The sequence below is a fragment of the Eleutherodactylus coqui genome, chromosome 5, assembly GCF_035609145.1.
Source record: "Eleutherodactylus coqui strain aEleCoq1 chromosome 5, aEleCoq1.hap1, whole genome shotgun sequence".
NCBI classification, from domain to species: Eukaryota; Metazoa; Chordata; class Amphibia; order Anura; family Eleutherodactylidae; genus Eleutherodactylus; species Eleutherodactylus coqui.
Window position 1 is genome coordinate 11,734,420 of NC_089841.1, and position 21,030 is coordinate 11,755,449.

At 45.8% G+C, this 21,030-nt stretch overlaps 1 protein-coding gene across 1 annotated transcript in view; it reads left to right on the plus strand.

Annotated features, from left to right (window-relative positions):
- LOC136629075 (zinc finger protein 420-like) overlaps nt 1–21,030 on the plus strand; it is a 61,708-nt gene that overhangs the window by 23,422 nt on the left and 17,256 nt on the right. Inside the window, exon 9 of the mRNA XM_066605199.1 lies at nt 5,981–5,985. Within this exon, the coding sequence (XP_066461296.1) occupies nt 5,981–5,985 (5 nt within the window). The remainder of the gene's footprint in view (nt 1–5,980; nt 5,986–21,030) is intronic.

Here is a 21,030-nt window from a genome sequence, read left to right on the forward strand (position 1 = left end):
ACATGAATTAAGTGAATTACATCGTGCTCCAAATAATATAGAGCAAATCTACCCAGAGGTCCACTTGTGTACAAGGTGCTTGGAAGCAGGAAAAGGCTTACAGTGCATATAGGCAGCATTTCTTTTAAGCTCAGCGGAATACATTTTTAAAGTGTTTTTAACCCCTTCCAATCCACTGTCTGACCTCTGAAGACATTATGATTTAAGGCTGTGCAGCTCCGATGTTGGAAGACGTCCGTCGGGGTTCTCTTACTGTATATTGCCAGCCTCTCTGCTGTTGTGAGTCTATCCAACATATCACCTCATAAAGTACTGTCTTTAGCCAGCAGATAGCATCATTGTATAACGGCAGAAAAAGAGTAAGCCCCCTAGAAAAACCAGGATACAAATTGGATTGGAAAGGGTTAAAGGGGCTCTCTGGTTACTGGACGTCATTGCCCCTATCACACCAGCTGTATTGAAATAACAGAGTGGTACTTAGCCCTACCATTCTCCCAGTGTTTGTAGTGGAGGTGATGTCATAGGAAGTCACCTGTTATTACAACACGGTGGTATGGGGGCAATGTTGTGCGGTTACTGGACAGCCCCTTAAGCATCAAAATTGTGTTACAGATAAAATGGAGAAAATTGGTAGAATTTTGATTTCTTTTATACAATATATCAGCCATGTGTATAGAGTATTTCACAATGGTACATTTAAATATGTCTCAAAACTTGACGCTAAACTAATTTTTAAAAGCAAAACGTTTGTCCTTAAAATGGTTTCCAGGGACAAATAAAAAACTTTTGCAGGATTGAAAGTGGTTTTCCAGACAATGCCCACTGCCATGGCTGCTCCGAATCCTGTGTAGTGGCCAGGGCTTGTAATTGCAGGCACAGCTGCTTTTAAAATAAATGGGAGCTGTGCCTGCAATTACAAGCACAGCGCCCAAGTGATTTCAATGACAGCTGAATCTGCAATTATGAGCAGCGCTCACTACATAGGGATCAGAGTGGCAGCTTCCACTCCCTCCGTGGTGCATCTTGGCACTGACAGCAGGCGCTGCCTTGAAAACCCCTTTAAAATAAATAGAAATTGAATACTCCTCTCTCCAAGCCGCTCCCCTTCCAGTTCTGCAGTCCCAGCACTTGCTGCATGGAATCCGAAAAAAGTGACGAGTGATTACATGCCGTTCATTGTGCGTGTGACCGCTCGACCACTCGCAGGCTTCAGCAATGATTCTGCTATGGCTGCTGAAGCCTGTATGTGGTTGAGCAGTACCATGCACAGTGTATAACACATGACTGCCCGCCACTTCTTCCAAGGCCGTAGCACTGGATACGGAGCCGCTAAGGTAGGTGAGTATTCAATTTCTGTGTTTTTAATACTGTATACATTTTTAATGCCCTTGTAAAGCCGTTTAAAAAGTATATGCTTGTTCTTTATCCTTTAGATGTTTCCTCAGAACCGCATGTATCTCAAAGGAAAAGTACTAAAGCTCTAATAGCCTCTCCTTCTGAGCCCATGCAGTGACTTGTCTTGGCTTTGGGTGCAGTATGTAGGACATATGTGAAGCCGAAAGCTGATCTCAATGTGCCTACTAATATCCGTAAGAGCATTGGCGTAGGTATATGGATTGCAGTTGCAATCGTGGGGGTGTCAGAGACCTCATAATTGCCACTAAACACTCATTCCCCTGTGACCTGGTCTTGCACTGTAACTTCTGCCACCAGTATCTGCACTCACATCACATCTTTCCTCTCACACTGGATACTCCTGCCGGACTGACGTCATTCACTAAGAACAGGAGGCCAAGGGGAGGAGATGGCCGCTTTTCAGCATCAGCCAAGACAGGGAACATGTGATGTGAGAGCAGATACTGCCAGATGGTAGACGATGGTTGCTGGGCTAGGCTGTGGAGGGGGGCACATAATAACTTTGGGAAGATTATAAGTGTTGACTCAAAAGGGTTACTAGAAGTGTATATGGAGTCAGTGGACACAGGGGTCACTATTAAGATGTCTTGGCACAGAAGTTGCTTGAAGTTGCAGAAAGGGTTACTGTAAGTATGTCTGAGTATAGCAGGGGTTACTATCCCTTTGTGGGGTCATAAAGGGAAATTATGACTGTGTGTAGGGAGCACCGCGAGGGTCATTGAGGGTCGTGGCAGGATGGGGAGAGTGTGAAGAGACGAGTTATGATTAGAGCTCTTTGGTGACGTTCATTGTCGCTTTTCTTCTCTATCCTGGCCTAAACCAATCATAGAAGTCACAACCTGTGATCACTGCAGGTATAATCATACTATAATCCCTATCACTCTTTAGACCGGGTACCTGACTATTATTTGGCAAGTGAATTATTTACAGGTATATTCGAACCTAGCCACTGTAAGCCCACTGAGTTATAAAAGCTCTCTTACAGGGGGTATGGTATGGCTATGGAGGGCTAGAGACATGTATAGCTTGATCTCCCCCACCAGTCCCGGAAACAGACCACTATTTACACCCCAAGCACTCAAATGGGCAAGCAAAAGAAATCCAGAGGGCCCAGGAAAACTGGATCTGATGGAGGCTTCTGTAATTTCATGAGAGAGGTGGAGGAAAAAGCCACTACGCAGCCTAGCATATAGGCCAGTTCCTCTACTCCCTGCCAGTGCAGCACCCACCCCCACCTGATGACATCAGTGGGTCTTCTCTCATGGCCGGAGGACACGTCCATATGAGGGGGGCGCCAGGCCTTCTGTGACCACTCCAGAGCATGTCACTGCTGCTTTTGGGGCTTCAGGCGCAGTGTGGAGACCTTCAGAGGAGCTCACCTGCTCTCCATCACCTTACTGCCTTCTGTGACGTCTGCTTGGAGGATTCGGTACCCCTTCGGACGGTGCGGTGTCCACATGGCCTGGTTCTACCCTGCTTCCGGGTTCAGCCATGGGCGCTGCCATCTTGCGCAGCTAGCATATGCGCTCTGAAGGGCAAAGATCCTCGGCGCTGATGTCATCCACAGCCTATGAGGCTGACCCCCCACTCCCTAACATGAAAACTGAGTTACAGGAACTAGTGGAGGAACTCCCTGAAATCCACACTGCCCCCCACTCAGAAATTTGGGGCCTGTACCTCCAACACATCCTCACAGGATATATGGTTTCCCATATACCATTTATACAATTGTTGCGGCTATGTCCACTGTGGCTCTTCTGCCTATTACCCCCTCAGAAATTGTCACACTACAATTCAACGCTGCCTCTGTGACCTCGGCTTCAGACAACCCAGCACATCACCCTGCACATATTTCCTCATTACCTGCACTTCTTGAAGACAATACCTTACAGGAACTTCAGGATTTGCATTCCTGCATTATTGCGATACCTACCAAAGACAACATGAAAGCCTATATTGGTCACCTAGAATTCACATACAGGTCAGAACTACCTTCTCTATGTTCTGAATTTTAGCAGGTGGAACGCAGAGTACAAAACGTGGAATCTAAGATCCATAGCTCCAACAATAAAGTCAACACTATCCAGTTAACCTTAAATGCTCACTCAATCCAAGACTTCTGAGATATGCTGAATGATGCTAAAAACAGTGGACGTCGGAATAACCTTCGAGTAAGAGGGCCACGGGAGTTAATCGAGCCCAGGGACTTATCAAACACACTGCAAGCCATCTTCAACAAATGTTTTGGGAGTCGCCTTGTGTACACTCTTATAATTGGACAGTGCTAGGCAGTTCTGGGATCGCCTCCTTTCTAAGTAATCTGGTGCAGATCTTGTATGTGTTCCCTTATCTTCTGGCTCTGGTGGGAGTGGTATTAGGTGAGACGTGCTTAGACTTACCTGTGGATAATTTGTCAGGAATATTTAAACTGCCCTGGGGCTTGGCTTCAGTGCAGTTTATTTTCTGTATGCCTTTGGCTGTGGAGGCTTGGATTTACCAGAACCGGTAACATATGTGACCCACCTGACAGGGTCACATATGTTATGTTACCTGTTCTTGCATATCCAAGGATAATGAACACCTTGGAGGCCTCGGCAGCTGATCAAACCAGTCCTCTGCCTATCCAGGAGACTAGAAAAAGATGGTTTGGTCATTGTGAGTGACGCGAAGGCGAGCCGGAAACACGATGGAATACTATATGTCTGTATCTCATAGCCTGTGCTTGATGTTGACAAATGTGACTTTTTTTGTAGGGCAGGCAAAAAGTCTGGAAAGATGGAAATGTTGGCATTATTAAATTTGCGTTCTCGGTTGTGTCTGGCTGCCTGTAGAGCGATGTCCCTATCTTTGCTGCTAAAGAGGCGGACAAATAGCAGTCTTGGCAGTACCGCTGTAGACAAGCTGGGACTCTATGGGCGTGCTGCACCACCACTAATGAAGCAGAGAAGGCAGTCCCAGGGAAAAGGTCTTTTAGCCAGTTTTCTGTGAGTTCACATGGATTTTATTCCTCAGTTCGTTCAGTCAGCCCTAGTATGCAGAGCTTGTTCCTGTGCAATATATTCTCCAAATCATCTGCACGCTAAACCCATGAGTCCGCCCCATTTTTAAGGTTAGCTATTGTGGATGGAACAGATGTCGCATTGTCCTCCAACTGTGAAATCCGGCCCTCAGCCTCCCCACCCGGCCACAAAGATTCTGCATATCCTGGCTCAGGAGGCCCACGTCGAACTTGACCTCTTATATTTTGCCTGTTAGTGATGAAGCGCTGGACTGTATGGCATCAAGAAGCTGAGCAGTAATCTGTCGTAGCATTGGCTCTGATGGAGGGTGGGAAGCAGAGTTGAGTGCTTTGGACTTCCGTCCAGCAGAGCCAGGCACCTTGTGTCTGCTGCTGGTAGACTGCCCATGGACAAATTCCTTCAAGCATTCTGCTATGGGTGGAGGGTTGTTGGTTCATTTTAGATAACTTGCGGCTTCCCCGCTTGTGAACCAGTGAAGTCAGTATGGTTGCAGATGGAGAAGAGTAGTATGAGGTTAGAATCTGATGACCAACTCAGCCCTGCGCAGCTGGGACGGATTCAGGTCTAAACCCCGTCAAGGGAAGAAGCGCAATGCAGGAGACTATGTGACAAACTCAGCTCTGTGTGGCCACGATGAATGCAGATCTCAATAACTCAGAGGGAAGAAACACAACCCAGTGGCTGTATGGCGAACTCAGCTATGCACTGCCAGTTTGGGATTGGGTAATGCCGGGCCTCACCTGACCGGCCGCCGCTCTACTCCTCTGCTTCTTCCTCTTGCAGGGAGTGAAAGGAAGTCCTCCCTCGCCCTGAATGCTGCTCCTGACATTCTTTGTGATCCGGCCTAAGGTAGGCCCAGCATGACGGCCTCTATCCCGGCTGTGGGTGGGAGCCTCCTGGACATACATCACCACCGTCAGCTTGCTCCGCAGTGATGAGGCGAGTCCTGGGATGGATTTAGTCTCCGGGGAAATCAGGATGGCCCCAGGATGATTAGGGTCTGATCAGGGTTCCAACTAGGTGTGTCTGGCCATCTTGGCTGCAGGCCCCACCCAACAGTTTTTTTCTTTCTCTAGGTTTAATCTATAATGATCCCGAAAGTGTGGCTGTCAGAGAGGATGAAAACGAAGGTTTGGTACAGTGTTAGCCAGTAGAGCAACATGTGGTTGTTCCCAGCAAGAGAAGCCACGTAATCTTGTAGATATGATACCTTTTAATGGCTAACAAAAATACATGATGTAATCGCAAGCTTGCGAACCTCTTGGGCTCTTCCTCAGGCTGAAAAGCATCGCCCTTTAAACTTAAACTTTCCCCCTCTCCTGATGTTGCCAACTAATGAGCACACTTACATGGCTGCCTCACCATCAACAGGCATAAAAGGTAAAGTAGAGCCTGACAAAGCCATTTTTGCCTGACGAAGAGCAAAATAAAAGAACTCAGGCTGTTTATAAGCAGAGAGATGGTGAGGGAACACTTAGCTAACTTAAATGAATTCAAGTCTCAAGGTCCAGATGAATTACATCATAGGATACTATAGGAAGCAGCGGAGGTAATTGCTGAACCACTCGCCTGAATCTTTAAAAATTCCTGGAGAACAGGAGAAGTCCCAGAAGATTATAAAAGGGCAAATATTGTCCCTATCTTCAAAAAAGGAAAAGGTGGATCCAGGAAACAACATGCCTGTGAGCCTGACTTCTATACCGGGAAAGATCTTGAACAAATTATTAAACAGCATGTATGCAAGTACTTGGATAAACATGAAGTAATTAACCAATGTCAGCATGGTTTCTATCAAGCAAGTCATGCCAGACTAATCTAATTTCCTTCTATGACAAAATCACCGACTGGGTTGATCAGGGAAATGCGGTGGATATCGTATATCTTGACTCTAGTAAAGCATTTGACAAAGTATCTCATACCATACTTATTGAAAAAATGACCAAATCTGGGATTGACAAGGCAACTGTTAGGTGGATTCGTACTCAAAGAGGGGTCATAAATGGCTGCACATCCAAATAGAAGAATGTATTAAGAGGGTTCCACAAGGCTCTGTCCTAGGCCCAGTGTTGTTCAACATTTTTATAAATGATCTGGAGGGGGAAAATGATGGGAAACTGATCAAATTTGCCGACAACACAAAGCTAGGAGGGATAGCTAATGCTATGGAAGAGAGAGAGAGATTCAAAAAGATCTGGAAAAGCTTGAACAGTGGGCGGTGCCTAACAGAATGGTATTTAACAAGGAGAAATGCAAAGTCCTACATCTGGGCAAGAAAAATGGAAAAAGTACATATAAAATGGGAGGAATGGGCTAAGCAGCACATGTGAAAAAGACTTGGGTATACTAATAGATCATAGACTGAACATGAGTCAACGATGTGATGCAGCAGCCAAAAAGGCAAACGCAATTCTGGGATGTATTAAGAGAGGCATAGAGTCTAGATCACATGAGGCAATTATTCCCCTCTACTTGTCAGGACCAGCGGCTCTCGGGGCTCCGCGCCCGCACCACTGATCCTATCACCTGGAGTGCGGCGCAGAGGAGCTCCGGTTTTGGTAACCTCCCTTGGACACCACGCGCACTCCCGTGCCCAGGGGGCGGGAACCTAGGTTGCTGGGGACATGGCGAGTGCCATTCCCCACTGTATTCCCGTTGCCATGACCCTGGGCCTGCTTGCTCTGTCCTGTCTCTAGCAGGCGCCGGAGGCTGTTTCTCCCAGCATCCTGTTACTGGTTCCTGCTGCTGTCAGGCTCCCTGCCCCAATCAGCTGCTGGGGCGGGAGTTCTGACAGCATTTAAACTGCTCAGTTTCTCTCAGACCTTGCCAGTGTATGTTTGGTCTCCAGGTACACCCGTGAATTCCTGATTTGATGCTCTGTTTTGCTTGCTTGGACCCGTCTTCGCCTTCGCGTGACCCCTTGTACTGCACTCTCTCCTTTTGCCAACCCGGATTGCCTGACCTGCTTCTGTGTTTGTTTCTTTCCTTTTATATGGCTGTAGTCTGACTCCCTCCAGTATTTGTCTGTTAGTCAACTTCCTGCCCCACATCCCTAGTGAGCCTAGGGACTGTCACCCAGTTTTCGCCCTGGGGCCTAGCCCAGGGGGGCAACTAGGTATGGACAGGGGTTGCAGGTAGTTTCAGGGACTTCCAGTTACCCGGACCCCAGCTCCCTGACACTACTCTTCCTTAGTCAGACCTCATCTGGAATACGGAGTCCAGTTCTGGGCACTCCACTTTAAAAAAGACATAGACAAACTGTAGCAAGTTCAGAGAAGAGTTACCAAGATGGTGAGCGGTCTGCAAATCATGTCCTATGAGGAACGGTTAAAGGATCTGAGAATGTTTAGCTTGCAGAAGAGAAGGCTGAGAGGAGACTTAATAGCTGTCTACAAATATCTGAAGGGCTGTCACTGTGCAGAGGGATCAGCCCTATTTTCATTTGCACAAGGAAAGACACGAAGCAATGGGATGAAACTAAAAGGGGGGAGACACAAATTAAATATTAGAAAAAACTTTCTGACAATGAGGGGGATCAATGAGTGGAACAGGTTAGCACGGGAGGTGGTGAATTGTCCTTCAATGAAAGTCTTCAAACAAAGCCTAGACAGACATCTCTCTGGGATGGTTTAGTGATCCTGCAGTGAGCATGGGATTGTACCCTATGACCCTAAAGGTCCCTTCCAACCATTCTATGATTCTGTGATTTTACTTCAGTTTCAAATTGAGCGTACATTTATTCTAGTGGACTCCCTCCTTGCCCCAGATGAGAGTGAAACCGCAGGGACTGAAGGCCAACTGATGTCATGAGTGCTTTATCCACTTGAGGACAAACATCCTCTCTTCGGATCCTCGTTCTCTTCAAGCCTTAATTGAGATGATTATCCTTCGTGACAGATTGAACTCGCTCCATTTGCTGGCGGTGGTATTGTTCCTTTTCTATTTTCATTGTTAGTCTGCTTACACTTGGTGGTGGGTCTCTGGATGGGGGAACTCCCCCTGTAGATAGCTTGTTCCCCATTCTGGAACACTTCTACTACATAGAGTAGTATAATTCTTTACTGGTTCCATTTAATTTCTGAACATTTTTTTTCTTCACTTTCCTCTTTTCTTTCATATTTATTCTACTGAAGGGGGAGAGGTAGAAGTTGAGAGTTGTGACCTGCTTAGCTCTAGACTATGGCACTGCTGAACATTTGTTCCTTTAATGTAATGGTCAATAAGCAGGACGGGGCAAACAATGCCCAACACATCCCTGTGATGCTCGGTCTCCACAGAAGCGAGTATCGGTGGATCGCTGACAGCGTGGCCAGCAGGGAGGCGGGGCGGCTGGAGGAGAGTTCTCTCCCCCGCTCTTCTCCCTGCTCCTCTCCATTCACTGTATGCAGCAGCCGTTCAGTACTGAACGGCTGCTGTTTACACTGAACAATGTGTTGTTCAGATTTTAAGCTGCTTGAAAGTCGTTCAGTTTCTATGTGCTTTTACACAGGACGATTATCGTTCAAAACCCTGTGATAATAGTCTTGTATAAATAGACCTTCTATGTCCTGAACTCTCCCCAGACAAGGTCATAAATTCTTCACCAGCTCTGCCGTGCATCCCTGTGGAGGGGGTGGATGGCTTCTTCCATGCTGGGCGTCAGGTAGTGGACGCGTGTCTGATGCGTTCCACCGGATGGGCCGCAGCCTGTGATGACGTTAGACGCCGGGAAATGGGCGGAGCCTAGCGGGACTCGCCAAATTTAAACATAAAAAGGACCATTTTCCCCACTGAGCTCACCCATAGGGGCAACACGCTCAGGACTTCTTCTTACATCTGGTTGTCGCAATTAGAGTCTCATATAATGCAGAAAGCTTCGACGGAAGAATTAGCAGAATGCATTCCCTTGTTAAAAAAAGCTATGGGTTTTTTGGCAGATGCTTCGGCTGAATCAGTCCGTTTTGCAGTAAAGAATGTGGCATTATGCAATACTGCTAGGCGTGCACTGTGGCTCAGCATAGTCAGGTGACACCACATCAAGGAACAAGTTATGCTCAATTCCTTTCCAAGGGAATATCTATTCGGTCCTGTGCTGGACAAAATTCTGGAGAAGGCTGGAGACAAGAAGAAGGGATTCCCGTCGTAGTTCTCTGCCAGAAGCACCGCAGGGTTCAGACAGCCCTTTCGTTCTAGAGTTCAAAGAGGCAAGGGCAAGATGGGCAGGTGGTCCTACGCGAAGGGAGGTAAGGGTAAACCTTCCCCTCTCTTTCTGCCAAGACCAGAATGTAAATAAATCTACAGTTCCAGTAGGGGGCAGGTTACGCCAATTCTCAGGGAGATGGCCTTAGATTACTGGGTGTTGGAAATTGTTTTGTCAGGGTATAGGATTGAGTTTGATTCCCTGCCTCCTAGAAAATTTTTGGTTACCCCGAACCAATCCCCCCTTTTGCAAACAAAACTAGAGGAAGGGGTTGAAAACCTGTTACAGATGGGGGCGGTAGTTCCAGTTCCTCCATCTCAGCGGGGATTTGAGTAGTATTTGCCATTATTTTTGGTGCCAAAATTTTGGTTCTTTTAGAACCATTCTTCATTTAAAATCCCTGAATAATTATATATATACAATCCACAGTTCAAAATGGAAACTGTGAACCCTACGATTCAATTAATTAATCAGTCAGACGTAATGTGTACGATCAACTTGAAAGATGCGTATTTTCATATATCTATTCATCCTGCTTATCAAAAGTATCTTAGGTTTGCAGTCAGAATAAAATCCCAAATTTTCCATTTTCATTTTATATGTCTGCCATTCTGTATTTCAACCGCCCCAAGAATTTTTTCAAAGGTCATGATTGAGCCAATAGGATTCCTTAGGAGTCAAGGAATTTGTACAGTACCTAATGAAGATGACTTGTTACTCGTCTCAAAGAATTCCAAAACCATAGAACAACATTTAGGTGAGACTTTAAGTCTCTTTACGGATCTGGGATGATTATTTAAAAAAAAAATCAAGCCTTCTGCCAGATACCAAAAAAGTATTTTTTGGGGTTTTGTTGGATTTTCGTAAGTGTTGTTCCTTTTTACCCTCTAGCAAGAGGACAGGTCTAATTCTTTCCATCAAGAAATTTCAGGGGAAAGATTGGGTTTCAATTAGAAAGACCATGGGGATTCTAGGCCAGATGTCGGCTTGTTTTTCCATGGTCAGCTGGTCCAGGATTCACTCCCGAACTTTACAACAGGAAATGTTGTCAGTGTGGGATAGAAGTCAGTCTTTCCTAGACATAAAATTTAGATTATAACTAACGGTCAAATCATCCTAAAATTGGTGGCTGTCAGCGCAGAATCTTAGGAAAGGAGTTCCGTGGGATTCTTCTCCACTATCTTACAAGGTTCCTGGTCACCCTATGTCAGATCCCTATCCTCAAATTATAGGGAACTTAGAGCAATTTGGGAGACGTTAATCCAGGCAGAAGATGCACTGCAGGGAGAGCATGTCAAAATTCTATCCGATAATATAACAGCAGTCTCTTTCATTCGCCACCAGGGCGGAACCAGGCATCCTCACCTGCAACACCTGTCGAGAAGGATATTCGCTTGGGCAGAAGAGAATGTGAGATCCCTGTCAGCGGTATATTTAAGGGGCTCTCTAAATGTGGTTGTGGATTATCTAAACCGGGAGGAAATAAATCCAGGAAACTGGTCCCTGAATATGGACATATTCTGATCTCTAAAAGCCCGGTGGGGCTCCGCGCAAGTGGTCTTGTTTTCAGACAAAAACAATGCAAAGTGCCAAAAAATTTATTCCCTAAACGCCAGGGACAGACCATTGGCATTGGACGCTCTGTCCCAGAGTTGGGAGACGGAACTGGCTTATGTATTTCCCCCTGTTCCTCTAATAGCTCAAGTCCTGAAAAAATCTTCAACAGTCAAACCAAGGTTATTCTTATAGCACCGGCATGGCCAAAAAGACCCTGGTACCCTCTGTTAAAGTCCCTGCTCATAGATGCTCCGATTGCACTTCCCTTGAGGCAGGACCTTTTGTCCCAAGGTCCAGTCTTCTGTCAGGAGATTCGCCAGTTGAAGTTGATGGCTTGGCTCCTGAGCGTTGTAGGCTGAGGAAGCAGGGATTGAAACGCTTCTTAAAAGTCGCAAAGTATCGACTTCAAAAATATATTCTAAAGTCTGAAAGAAATTTTCCCAGTGATAAAGACCTCATGTTCCGGACACCGATAAACCTGACTTGACAAAAATTTTAGAATTTTTGCAGGATGGTCTGGACATGGGTCTTAGCCACAGAACTCTAAGAGTTTAAGTTGCAGCTCTTCGCTTGGTGTTTGATCGCCAGTTGAGTAAAAATAAATGAATATTTAGATTTTTGCAGGGGGCCGACAGACTTAAACCTTTCATCAGGAAGTCCATTCTGGCCTGGAAACTTAATTTAGTTCTGGATAGCTTATGCCAAATCCATTCAAGCCAATTGAATGTATTTCTCTTAGAAATCTGTCAATCGAAGTGGCTTTCTTGATGGCCATAAGAGCTAGAAGAGTTAGTGAACTTCAGGCCCTGTCTTGTAGAGAACCTTATTTAAGAGTCTTGGACGACAGGATGATTTTAAAACTTGACCCGGGCTTTTTCCCAAAGTAGTGTCTAGTTTTTACATGGAGCAGGAAATTGCCCTGCCCTCTTTTTGCCCAAACTTCAAAAATACTAGAGAACAGCACATGCATAGCCTAGACGTCAGGCGAGCTGTAATGACTTATCTTCAGGTTTCACAAAGCTTCAGAAATTCAGAAAAAGTATTCCTCCAGTTTCAGGGTAGAAACAAAAGAAAGGCAGCTATAAAATATACCATTGCTAGATGGCTAAGATTAGCTATACAAGAAGCTTACAAATCTAAGGATTTGGAGGTTCCAGAAGTAATAAGGGCCATTCAACAAGGGCTCTCGCTTCCTCTTGGACCGAACGCAGGGAGGCCTCGAACGAACAGATATGTAAGGCTGCTACCTGGTCTAGCATGCCATCCACACCTTCACCAAGCATTACCGTTTGGACCTACAACTCCGAGAGGGAGCTGGCCTTTGGACGGAAGGTGGAAAGTAGACGGAAGGTCTACTTAACACTAGAGAAGAGCAGCAAAGGATATTAGACCAAAAACAGCTTCGGGCATGCACCCAAATTAAATGCTACTTCTATGAATCTTATAATAAATGTGGGTTTTGCCTTTGGCATGCTTCTTACACGCTAGAAGAGGCCATACTTTCATTCCTTCTATAAACAAGAAGTCTGGATGGAAAATGCTCCATCCCATAATTAGCAGAAACCTTCTGAGCCTTTTACAAAGAGTTATACCTAATCACGGGCCAATACGCTGACCTGGCGCTGGAAGGTCTACAAACCCAACTTCAGGCTTACATGCAGAAAAACAGCTTTCCCCACCATTCCCCGAGAATTATGTGATCTCTTGGGATAAGACTTCTCCAGACATAATAGAGGAAGGCATTAAAAAGTCCTCAGTGGGTAAATCTTCTGGTCCAGACAGATTTACACCTCGATTCTTTAAATTTTTTTGGGAATCGCCTTCTCCCTTCCTGTCATCGGCCTTTAATCAAGTGTCACTCTCCTCCCCATTCCCTATCCAGTCGTTAATGGCCATTATACAATGAGGAGGCAGCGACCCCTCTGCTATAATTTTGGAGAATAGCTTAATGTCTATGTTGATCCCCACACATCACACACACAGCTCTACTTCATCCATTCTGACCCCCACACATCAGACACAGCTCTACTCCATCCATCCTGACCCCCACACATCACACACAGCTCTACTCTATCCATTCTGACCCCCACACATCACACATAGCTCTACTCCATCCATCCTGACCCCCACACATCACACACACAGCCCTATTGCATCTATCCTGACCCCCACACATCACACACACAGCTCTATTCCATCCATCCTGACCCCCACACATCACACACACACAGCTCTACTCCATCCATCCTGACCCCCCCACATCACACACACACAGCTCTACTCCATCCATCCTGACCCCCCCACATCACACACACACAGCTCTACTCCATCCATCCTGATCCCCACACATCACACACGCAGTTCTACTAGATCCATCCTGAGCCCCACACATCACACACGCAGCTCTACTCCATCCATCCTGAGCCCCACACACGCAGCTCTACTCCATCCATCCTGACCCTCACACACACAGCTCTACTCCATCCATCCTGACCCTCACACATCACACACACAGCTCTACTCCATCCATCTTGACCCCCACACATCACACACACGGCTCTACCACATCCATCCTGACCCCCACACATCACACACGGCTCTACTGCATCCATCCTGACCCCCACACATCACACACACAGCTCTACTCCATCCATCCTGACCCCCACACATCACACACAGCTCTACTCCATCCATCCTGACCCCCACACATCACACACACACAGCTCTACTCCATCCATCCTGACCCTCACACGTCACACACACAGCTCTACTCCATCCATCCTGACACTCACACATCACACACACAGCTCTACTCCATCCATCCTGACCCCCACACATCACACACGGCTCTACTGCATCCATCCTGACCCCCACACATCACACACAACTTTACTCCATCCATCCTGACCCCCACACATCACACACAGCTCTACTCTATCCATCCTGACCCCCACACATCACACACAGCTCTACTCCATCCATCCTGACCCCCACACATCACACACACACAGCTCTACTCCATCCATCCTGACCCCCACACATCACACACGGCTCTACTGCATCCATCCTGACCCCCACACATCACACACAACTTTACTCCATCCATCCTGACCCCCACACATCACACACAGCTCTACTCTATCCATCCTGACCCCCACACATCACACACAGCTCTACTCCATCCATCCTGACCCCCACACATCACACATACACAGCTCTACTCCATCCATCCTGACCCTCACACATCACACACACAGCTCTACTCCATCTGTCGTAGCATTCCTTTGCGGAATCACGGCTTACTCAATTTGGAATGTTTACACCCTTTCATATTATTTCTGAATTGATAATGCGCATAAGAAGTTTCCACACTGACACGAGGTTCAGCATGCATAGCTTCCTCAATTCTAACTTTAATGATCGGCGTGTAGCCTATTTTAAGAGTTTAACAAATCCGCCCATCTGGGCAGGTCAAAGATTACATAGATACAACGTATTGTTTAATTATTGGATAAGCATCTTGCAATTCTTCCATCCTCCGGTCATCTGTGATTGGCCATCAGGTGGTGGATGAAATGAGTGGGTTGTCTTGGAGCCACGTGGGGTTCCTTCGATATGATTGGATGTTACATCATGAACTATAAATTGCACAAACCTCCCATGTTATTTGCATACGTTTCCAGTAAAATTGCTTGGGTAATTTCTGCGGTAGCTGCGGTTGTCCATGTCTGAGTTAACTGTCCTCCAAAATTGCAAAACAGATGGAAAATGTAACGTGTTTATACTATATATTATCTTGTCAGCGTTTTGAGTACAGAAGTTTTCATGTTGGCTTCCCCATGTCAGCAGAATTATAAAACAGATACTTTCATATGAGCGGAAGTACCTATTGCACAACTGTCATGAACTATATTTGTAGCAAGACAGAAAGCAAATATGTATACAGAATGTTAAATTGACAACTGTCTACTGCCAAGGCCCACCGATCCAAAATATAGAAATACTGGACTTCCACCACAGACCCCCCTTGAAACTATCTGTTTCACTAAACTCGCCCTGCTCCGTCCCACCCCAATCCCCCACCGCTGACCCTAGACTCGCATTGTGTTGTACACTGGAGCTATTGCTGTCATGGGGGTATAGGATGGTTCGACATCATCACATTCTGGATCCATGATGACGACGGTTGCTCTGACAGTGGGCTTTTTGTTGGACGTCGTAGTGGGACAGGTGGACCAGGCAGTCATCAGGGTCGGAATACACTGTATGCAACAACAAACAGAAATTAGGATGACTATAAAGGTGACAAACATAATTAGGTTAGGAGAGGTGCGACTTTTACTATCTCAGGTAAACACTGCATAACTTGTATAGAACCCCGCCTTCTTGACGTTACCTCGATTCATCAACAAGAGTGCGAAATCAGGACTATCTAATAACTGATCAACATGACTGAACCCCTGTCTCATTAGTACGTGCATTATCATATATATTAGTCTGGAAGGAAAGAGCTACAAGCTGATTATTCCCACTTCCCTTTTCCAGAGGCGGCAAGGTAACAGGACCAGGAGCGTTGTAACACCGGCATGTTGCGTGGACATAAGCAGAGTGCACTGCAGATAAAATAAAGTAAAACCTTAGCGAAAACCTATCACAGTGTTCTAAATACGCAATGTTTTAAAACTTATTTTCCTATATTTTTCCCTTCTCCTGTTAGGTACCTTACTAAGGAAAACAGACTAAGGTTAGCTCTTTTTAGTTAGTGCGGTCAGCTTCTTAATGGCAACTGCGTCTTTACCTGCGGGTCACGTTTTGTCTGGGATGTAGGTACAAGTCTCCCCTATCATCTTACGGCACTCCCTTTTTTGGCTAAAATCGTACCTAGTGCCATTCTATTTTGAAAAGTCATAGTCGAGGTAGGTCCTATTGGTCGACTAGTCCCTATAAGGCGTCTCTAGTATAATTTATAAACCGCTGTTAATTATAATAAACATAATTAATCCAGTCAACATTTATTTACCCTAATGATCGGGAAAATGGACTCGAATCTAGTTTTAACTTGGTCTCTAATTTTTAAAACTTGTCAGGTACCCCCCTTGGCTATCCTATGATGTCAATGTATACGTGTAGATCAAAACTACCACCAGGGGTCTCTCTTCTCGCTCTAGCATAATGTTACAATACTAGTAGCGTGCACAGGTACGCACGGCGTGGGACTCCCTAATCTTCACCCACACCAATGTCCCTCCTGGAGATAGTCCTAATGGTGAACACGTCCAGGTCGCCTCACCCTTGCGTCAGGGTTTTCCCACTGCCCGTAAGTCCCTACTCCTAGGGGGGGGGATCCCTACCTCACCTCAGAGGGAGGCCATGGATTCCCTGGGCTCATTTCCGGGCATCCATACCCTCTATCTGTACAAGTTAACACCCCACAGGGTGTGCCCTCGCCGGAACCTAAGGTCTTCTGCACTATCCCTTGGCAAATGGGAATTCCACTGACAATCCATCTTAGGAGATCGGGGCAGGCACAGTACTAGTACATTTCTTTTTTTCTTTGGTAGCGTATGTGGTTGGCATTATCGGAACTGGCTCTTCATCTTTTTTAAACAAGGGAAATATTGATGAGTTCCCCAAAAATCTCCCTCTACCCTGCCTAATTGCCTGGCAGGTGTAGTTTCCAGGGTAGTCAGTAATACTCTCTCCGGTGCAAAACACTTAAGTAGTTATAGAGTATTCCTTCTTCCATTTCTCACGGACAGTGTAATTAGCGGAAATGTTCGTGAAGAGACTAATAAACCACTCTTCAGCATCTACAGGGAGATCTAGGGGGACCATCCCCGAGTGTAGTCGGGCACTACCGCACACGCAACAGTTAGACTTGTTGCTCCTGTTAGCATTGTACCTCATCAACTCCAACCAGAGATTCTGGTCAGAGTAGCCAGTCGCTACTGTCAAGGTGTCCTCAAAAGGTAGGGTCGGCTATGATCATCATGTTCGTCAAGGTCTTTATCTTACGGCGGAGGGGGTTAATTATGGGCATGGGACTAAGTGAAGGCTTCCATTCGGCTGCATCTACCATACCCCTTATTTTAAACTTCCCTAAGGTACCTGTCCTCCCGTACCGGTTATGTCCCCAGACTGTAAGTCCCCCCGTCCCCCGGGCTTGGATCTCCCATGGTTAATGTAAAAACCGCATTAAAACCAAGCAACATTCTAAGTTCAAGACACGGGACCACAGTACAATAGTCGAAGGAATATGCGGCTACTTGAGCATTGAACGAGTTATACTAGAAGGTAACCATACCCCCATATTCTTCCGACTAAGGATTCCAGTTGCCACCCTCCTCTCTCACTAGCCCTATCCAGAGTAATGTCCTTGGCACAACTAAGACTGGTCTCCCGGATCTGAAGCTTTCTTACAGTATGAAGCATGGATGGATCCATGTAAGTCTTTCGGCTAGTTTCACAGCTGTGGCAGTAGTCAGAAGCACCTGGTAGGGGCCATCAAATCGGGGCTCAGGAGGGTGCTTCCTGGGGAACTTCTTGATGCGCACCCAATCCCCAGGCTGCAAGATATGTGTCCCAGTGTCTGCCTCTGAGTCTGGAAGAGAACACCTGTGTACCTTCGTTTACCTCATTCCCTTCCGGTACCCTGTATCTGCAGATCACCTCATTCATGAGCTTCTGTGTGGTTATCTGCTCATTTACCTTAGTATCCGGGTGGGCCTCCAACCTGAAAAAGACTCGAGCAACAACAAGCACATATTCATACTCCCCAACAGGTGTGAGCTGAATGTGGTCAAATTGGCAATCCCTGAAATGGGTAGAGTGGTCAAGACAAGTGTTATATGGCCACCTTACTTCTGTCCGGACTCGCATATGGCAAAGATCATGCTAACTGGACAAATGATGCAGCAGCTACAGAGAACCCAGGTGTCACCCATTCTTGTTCAGTGTCGCCGTCATCGCTGCTTTTGATTCTGTGTACCAGTTGGGCCATCATGGGGAACAGGGACCTCTGTAGGCAAGTTCTGTTGATTGTTCGCCATACGCCGTCCTGTTCTGTCGCTCCCGTATTTTAGCCCATCTGCTTTCTTTCCTCGTTGACTTGTAACTGTAAAGTCCTTGACATATCAAAGTCCAAAGTCTTTATCAAAGTCCAAAGGTTTTATCAAAGTCCAAAGGTTTTATCAAAGTCCAAAGGTTTTATCAAAGTCCAAAGTTTTTATCACTGACTCATGCTGTCAGTATCTATTCTTCTTTCTTCCACGGCTTGAGGGCCGCTGCCTTTGCTGTGTTGTCGGCGAGGGTGTCATCTCTCGCTTCTCCGTTGTAGAAATCGGTGTGGATTCTCCATTGCCAGGTAGTAGTCATAGGGTTTCCATGAGACTCTGCACCGCTGTGCCATTCTTAATTGGCTGTCCTACTGAGATAACAAGCTGTCTGGCCTTCCATATTGGGCCATAATCATGAGCTATGCCAAATGCATTCCAGGAGTCAGTGTAAAAAGTTGCCGACTTACCTTCTACCACTCCACACGCCCCAGTGAGGGCCTCCGGTTCCGCTTCTTGCCCTGAGACATGCGGAGGCAGAGCTTCTGCGTTTAGGACATCTTGTGTGACCTCTGCATATCTGGTTCGGAATCATCAATCCTCACCCTGATACCATCTACAAAGAAAACTCAAAATATGCATCATTAACAGTGTGTACATCACTACAATAATGCACAGAATTTTAAACAATTTTAAAAAATAGCTGATCTGCCATACTCAAATCACCTATGTCTCCCCTCCCCCCAGGAATACCTGATTAAAAGAAGAGTAGCCGGATTCAAGGTATTACAACATTGGGAAGAAATATTGGGGGAGGCATGGAAAGAGCACATTGTAGCCGGATCTAATAGGCCAGAGATAAGTGCTTGGGTTGCACTTGCATGAGTATGTTCTGGGTGTCATTTGGGGTGTGGACCACTAGGGGGTAGTCCAATACCAACTTAGAAGATTTGTCAACCATTGCCTGTACTGCTGCCACCGCAAAAGCAGATGAGGGAGCTCCTCAAGTCACTGGATCCACCCTCATGGCTGTGGTTGTCCTCCGTGCTTTTGTATCAATACTGTCATATGGCCGGCAGTATGAAACAAGGCCCAGAAAAGGTGCGGAATTTGGCAACGGGTGTATGTACAGGTATGGCCTGCAGAACTTGGTTAGTCTTTGGAGGCCTCCAGGCCTTACAGCCTTCTGCAAGAGAAATTAACAGTGAAATTGTGGCCGGTTGGCAGTTTTTCCAAAGCATCAGCACACAGCACCTAACATGTGTGGCTGACCCTTCACCCTTTTTTTTTTTTTTTTTTTTTTTAACTAGGGGGATACTGTTTGACCCAGGGGTGTGTATCTGGGTCTCGTATATATTATCATGGTCGATACATTCAATTTCCCTATGCCTGTCTTGTGGGTGTCCCATAATTTGTCAGGAACCGTGGAAAGCTGAGTTTGGGACAGGAGAAAAAACAAAAAAACTTTTTCTTCTGGCTATCTATGATTCTTACCCCCTCCTTGGATAAGAGACGTGTTCTTGCATCATCTAGCTCCACCCCTCTGAGTGTGGCTAATCACTTACTTCCTTATTCTCTCATTCAACGTTTGGCAGTCCTTGGGTACACATCACAACTCAATAAAGATAAAGTCTTATGCACCACACAATTTACATTTTACAAATTACGGGTCAATCTGCCCCGTTCCTGTGGATACCTGGCCTTATCGTTACCTGCTTGTTTCCTATTCCTTGGCTTCTCTACCGTCTCTTACTCCCTGTAGTTTATTTATTTATTTTATATTGTCTGTGAATATACGTTACTTGTGCTGGGACTACAGGGCAAGTAACTTCCTCTTTTTAAGTCTCTCGCTCATGTGACAGCCCAGCGACAGGATTATAAGGGAGAACGGCTAATTTTTACTTTTACAACAGTTTTTGTCCCAGACTTCCGGCGACTGGGCAGATGCAGTCTTAGATGCCGGGCATCTCCATCTGATTGGTAATGTACTGCAATTCTCTCTATTCACTAAACTGGTCTTTTTGGCGTGTATTAATACAGACGCCATTGCAGCCCACCTTCACTTCCTCTTTTCTGACACTTAGGGAAATTCTAACGTCTAATGCATAAATCACATATATTATGTTGTAACTTTACTGTCATAGTGGTGACCACCTAACATTGTATGTGGTTACAATTGAATTGGGGACTGCTAACATGTACGCTGTTGGGGACTTGGCAAACATAGACGTATTTTCTTGTGGGCATGGTGGGCTACGCAGTCTGTATTCTTAAGAGCCCCCTCAGGATGTGAGTGGCATATAACTTTTTACATTTATGACGGGCGTATCACAAAGATTAGATTACATAACAAGACATACTAGTAGTTTTAACATCCAATATTAGTTAAATAACTAACAAATGTTACAGCACAAGAATTGCTCCGCTTCTATTAAGAGTTCCACTTCCTCTTTTTAAATGAAGTTAGCAGCTTTTTTTTTTTTTCTCTCTAAACAATTACGGGCACAGTTGAGCAGGACTGATACTACTTCTATATGACCAACAAACAAACTATTCCTATATAACAACTCAGCAGGATTAGCTCTACACAACAAACAAGCACACTAACTTTATATAACGGACAGGTAGGACACACAGAAAGATTGCTTGATTAATCAATGATAACTTGACTCTCCACCCCTTCCACACTTTTCTGGAGGGTGTAAGAATTAACCTCGGTACAATGTTCGCTGCCTTTCAATTTCAATCATGGCTGCCAGATTCATGATTATAAAAGTCTCCTCAGACGCCGGACATAATATGCCCCGCC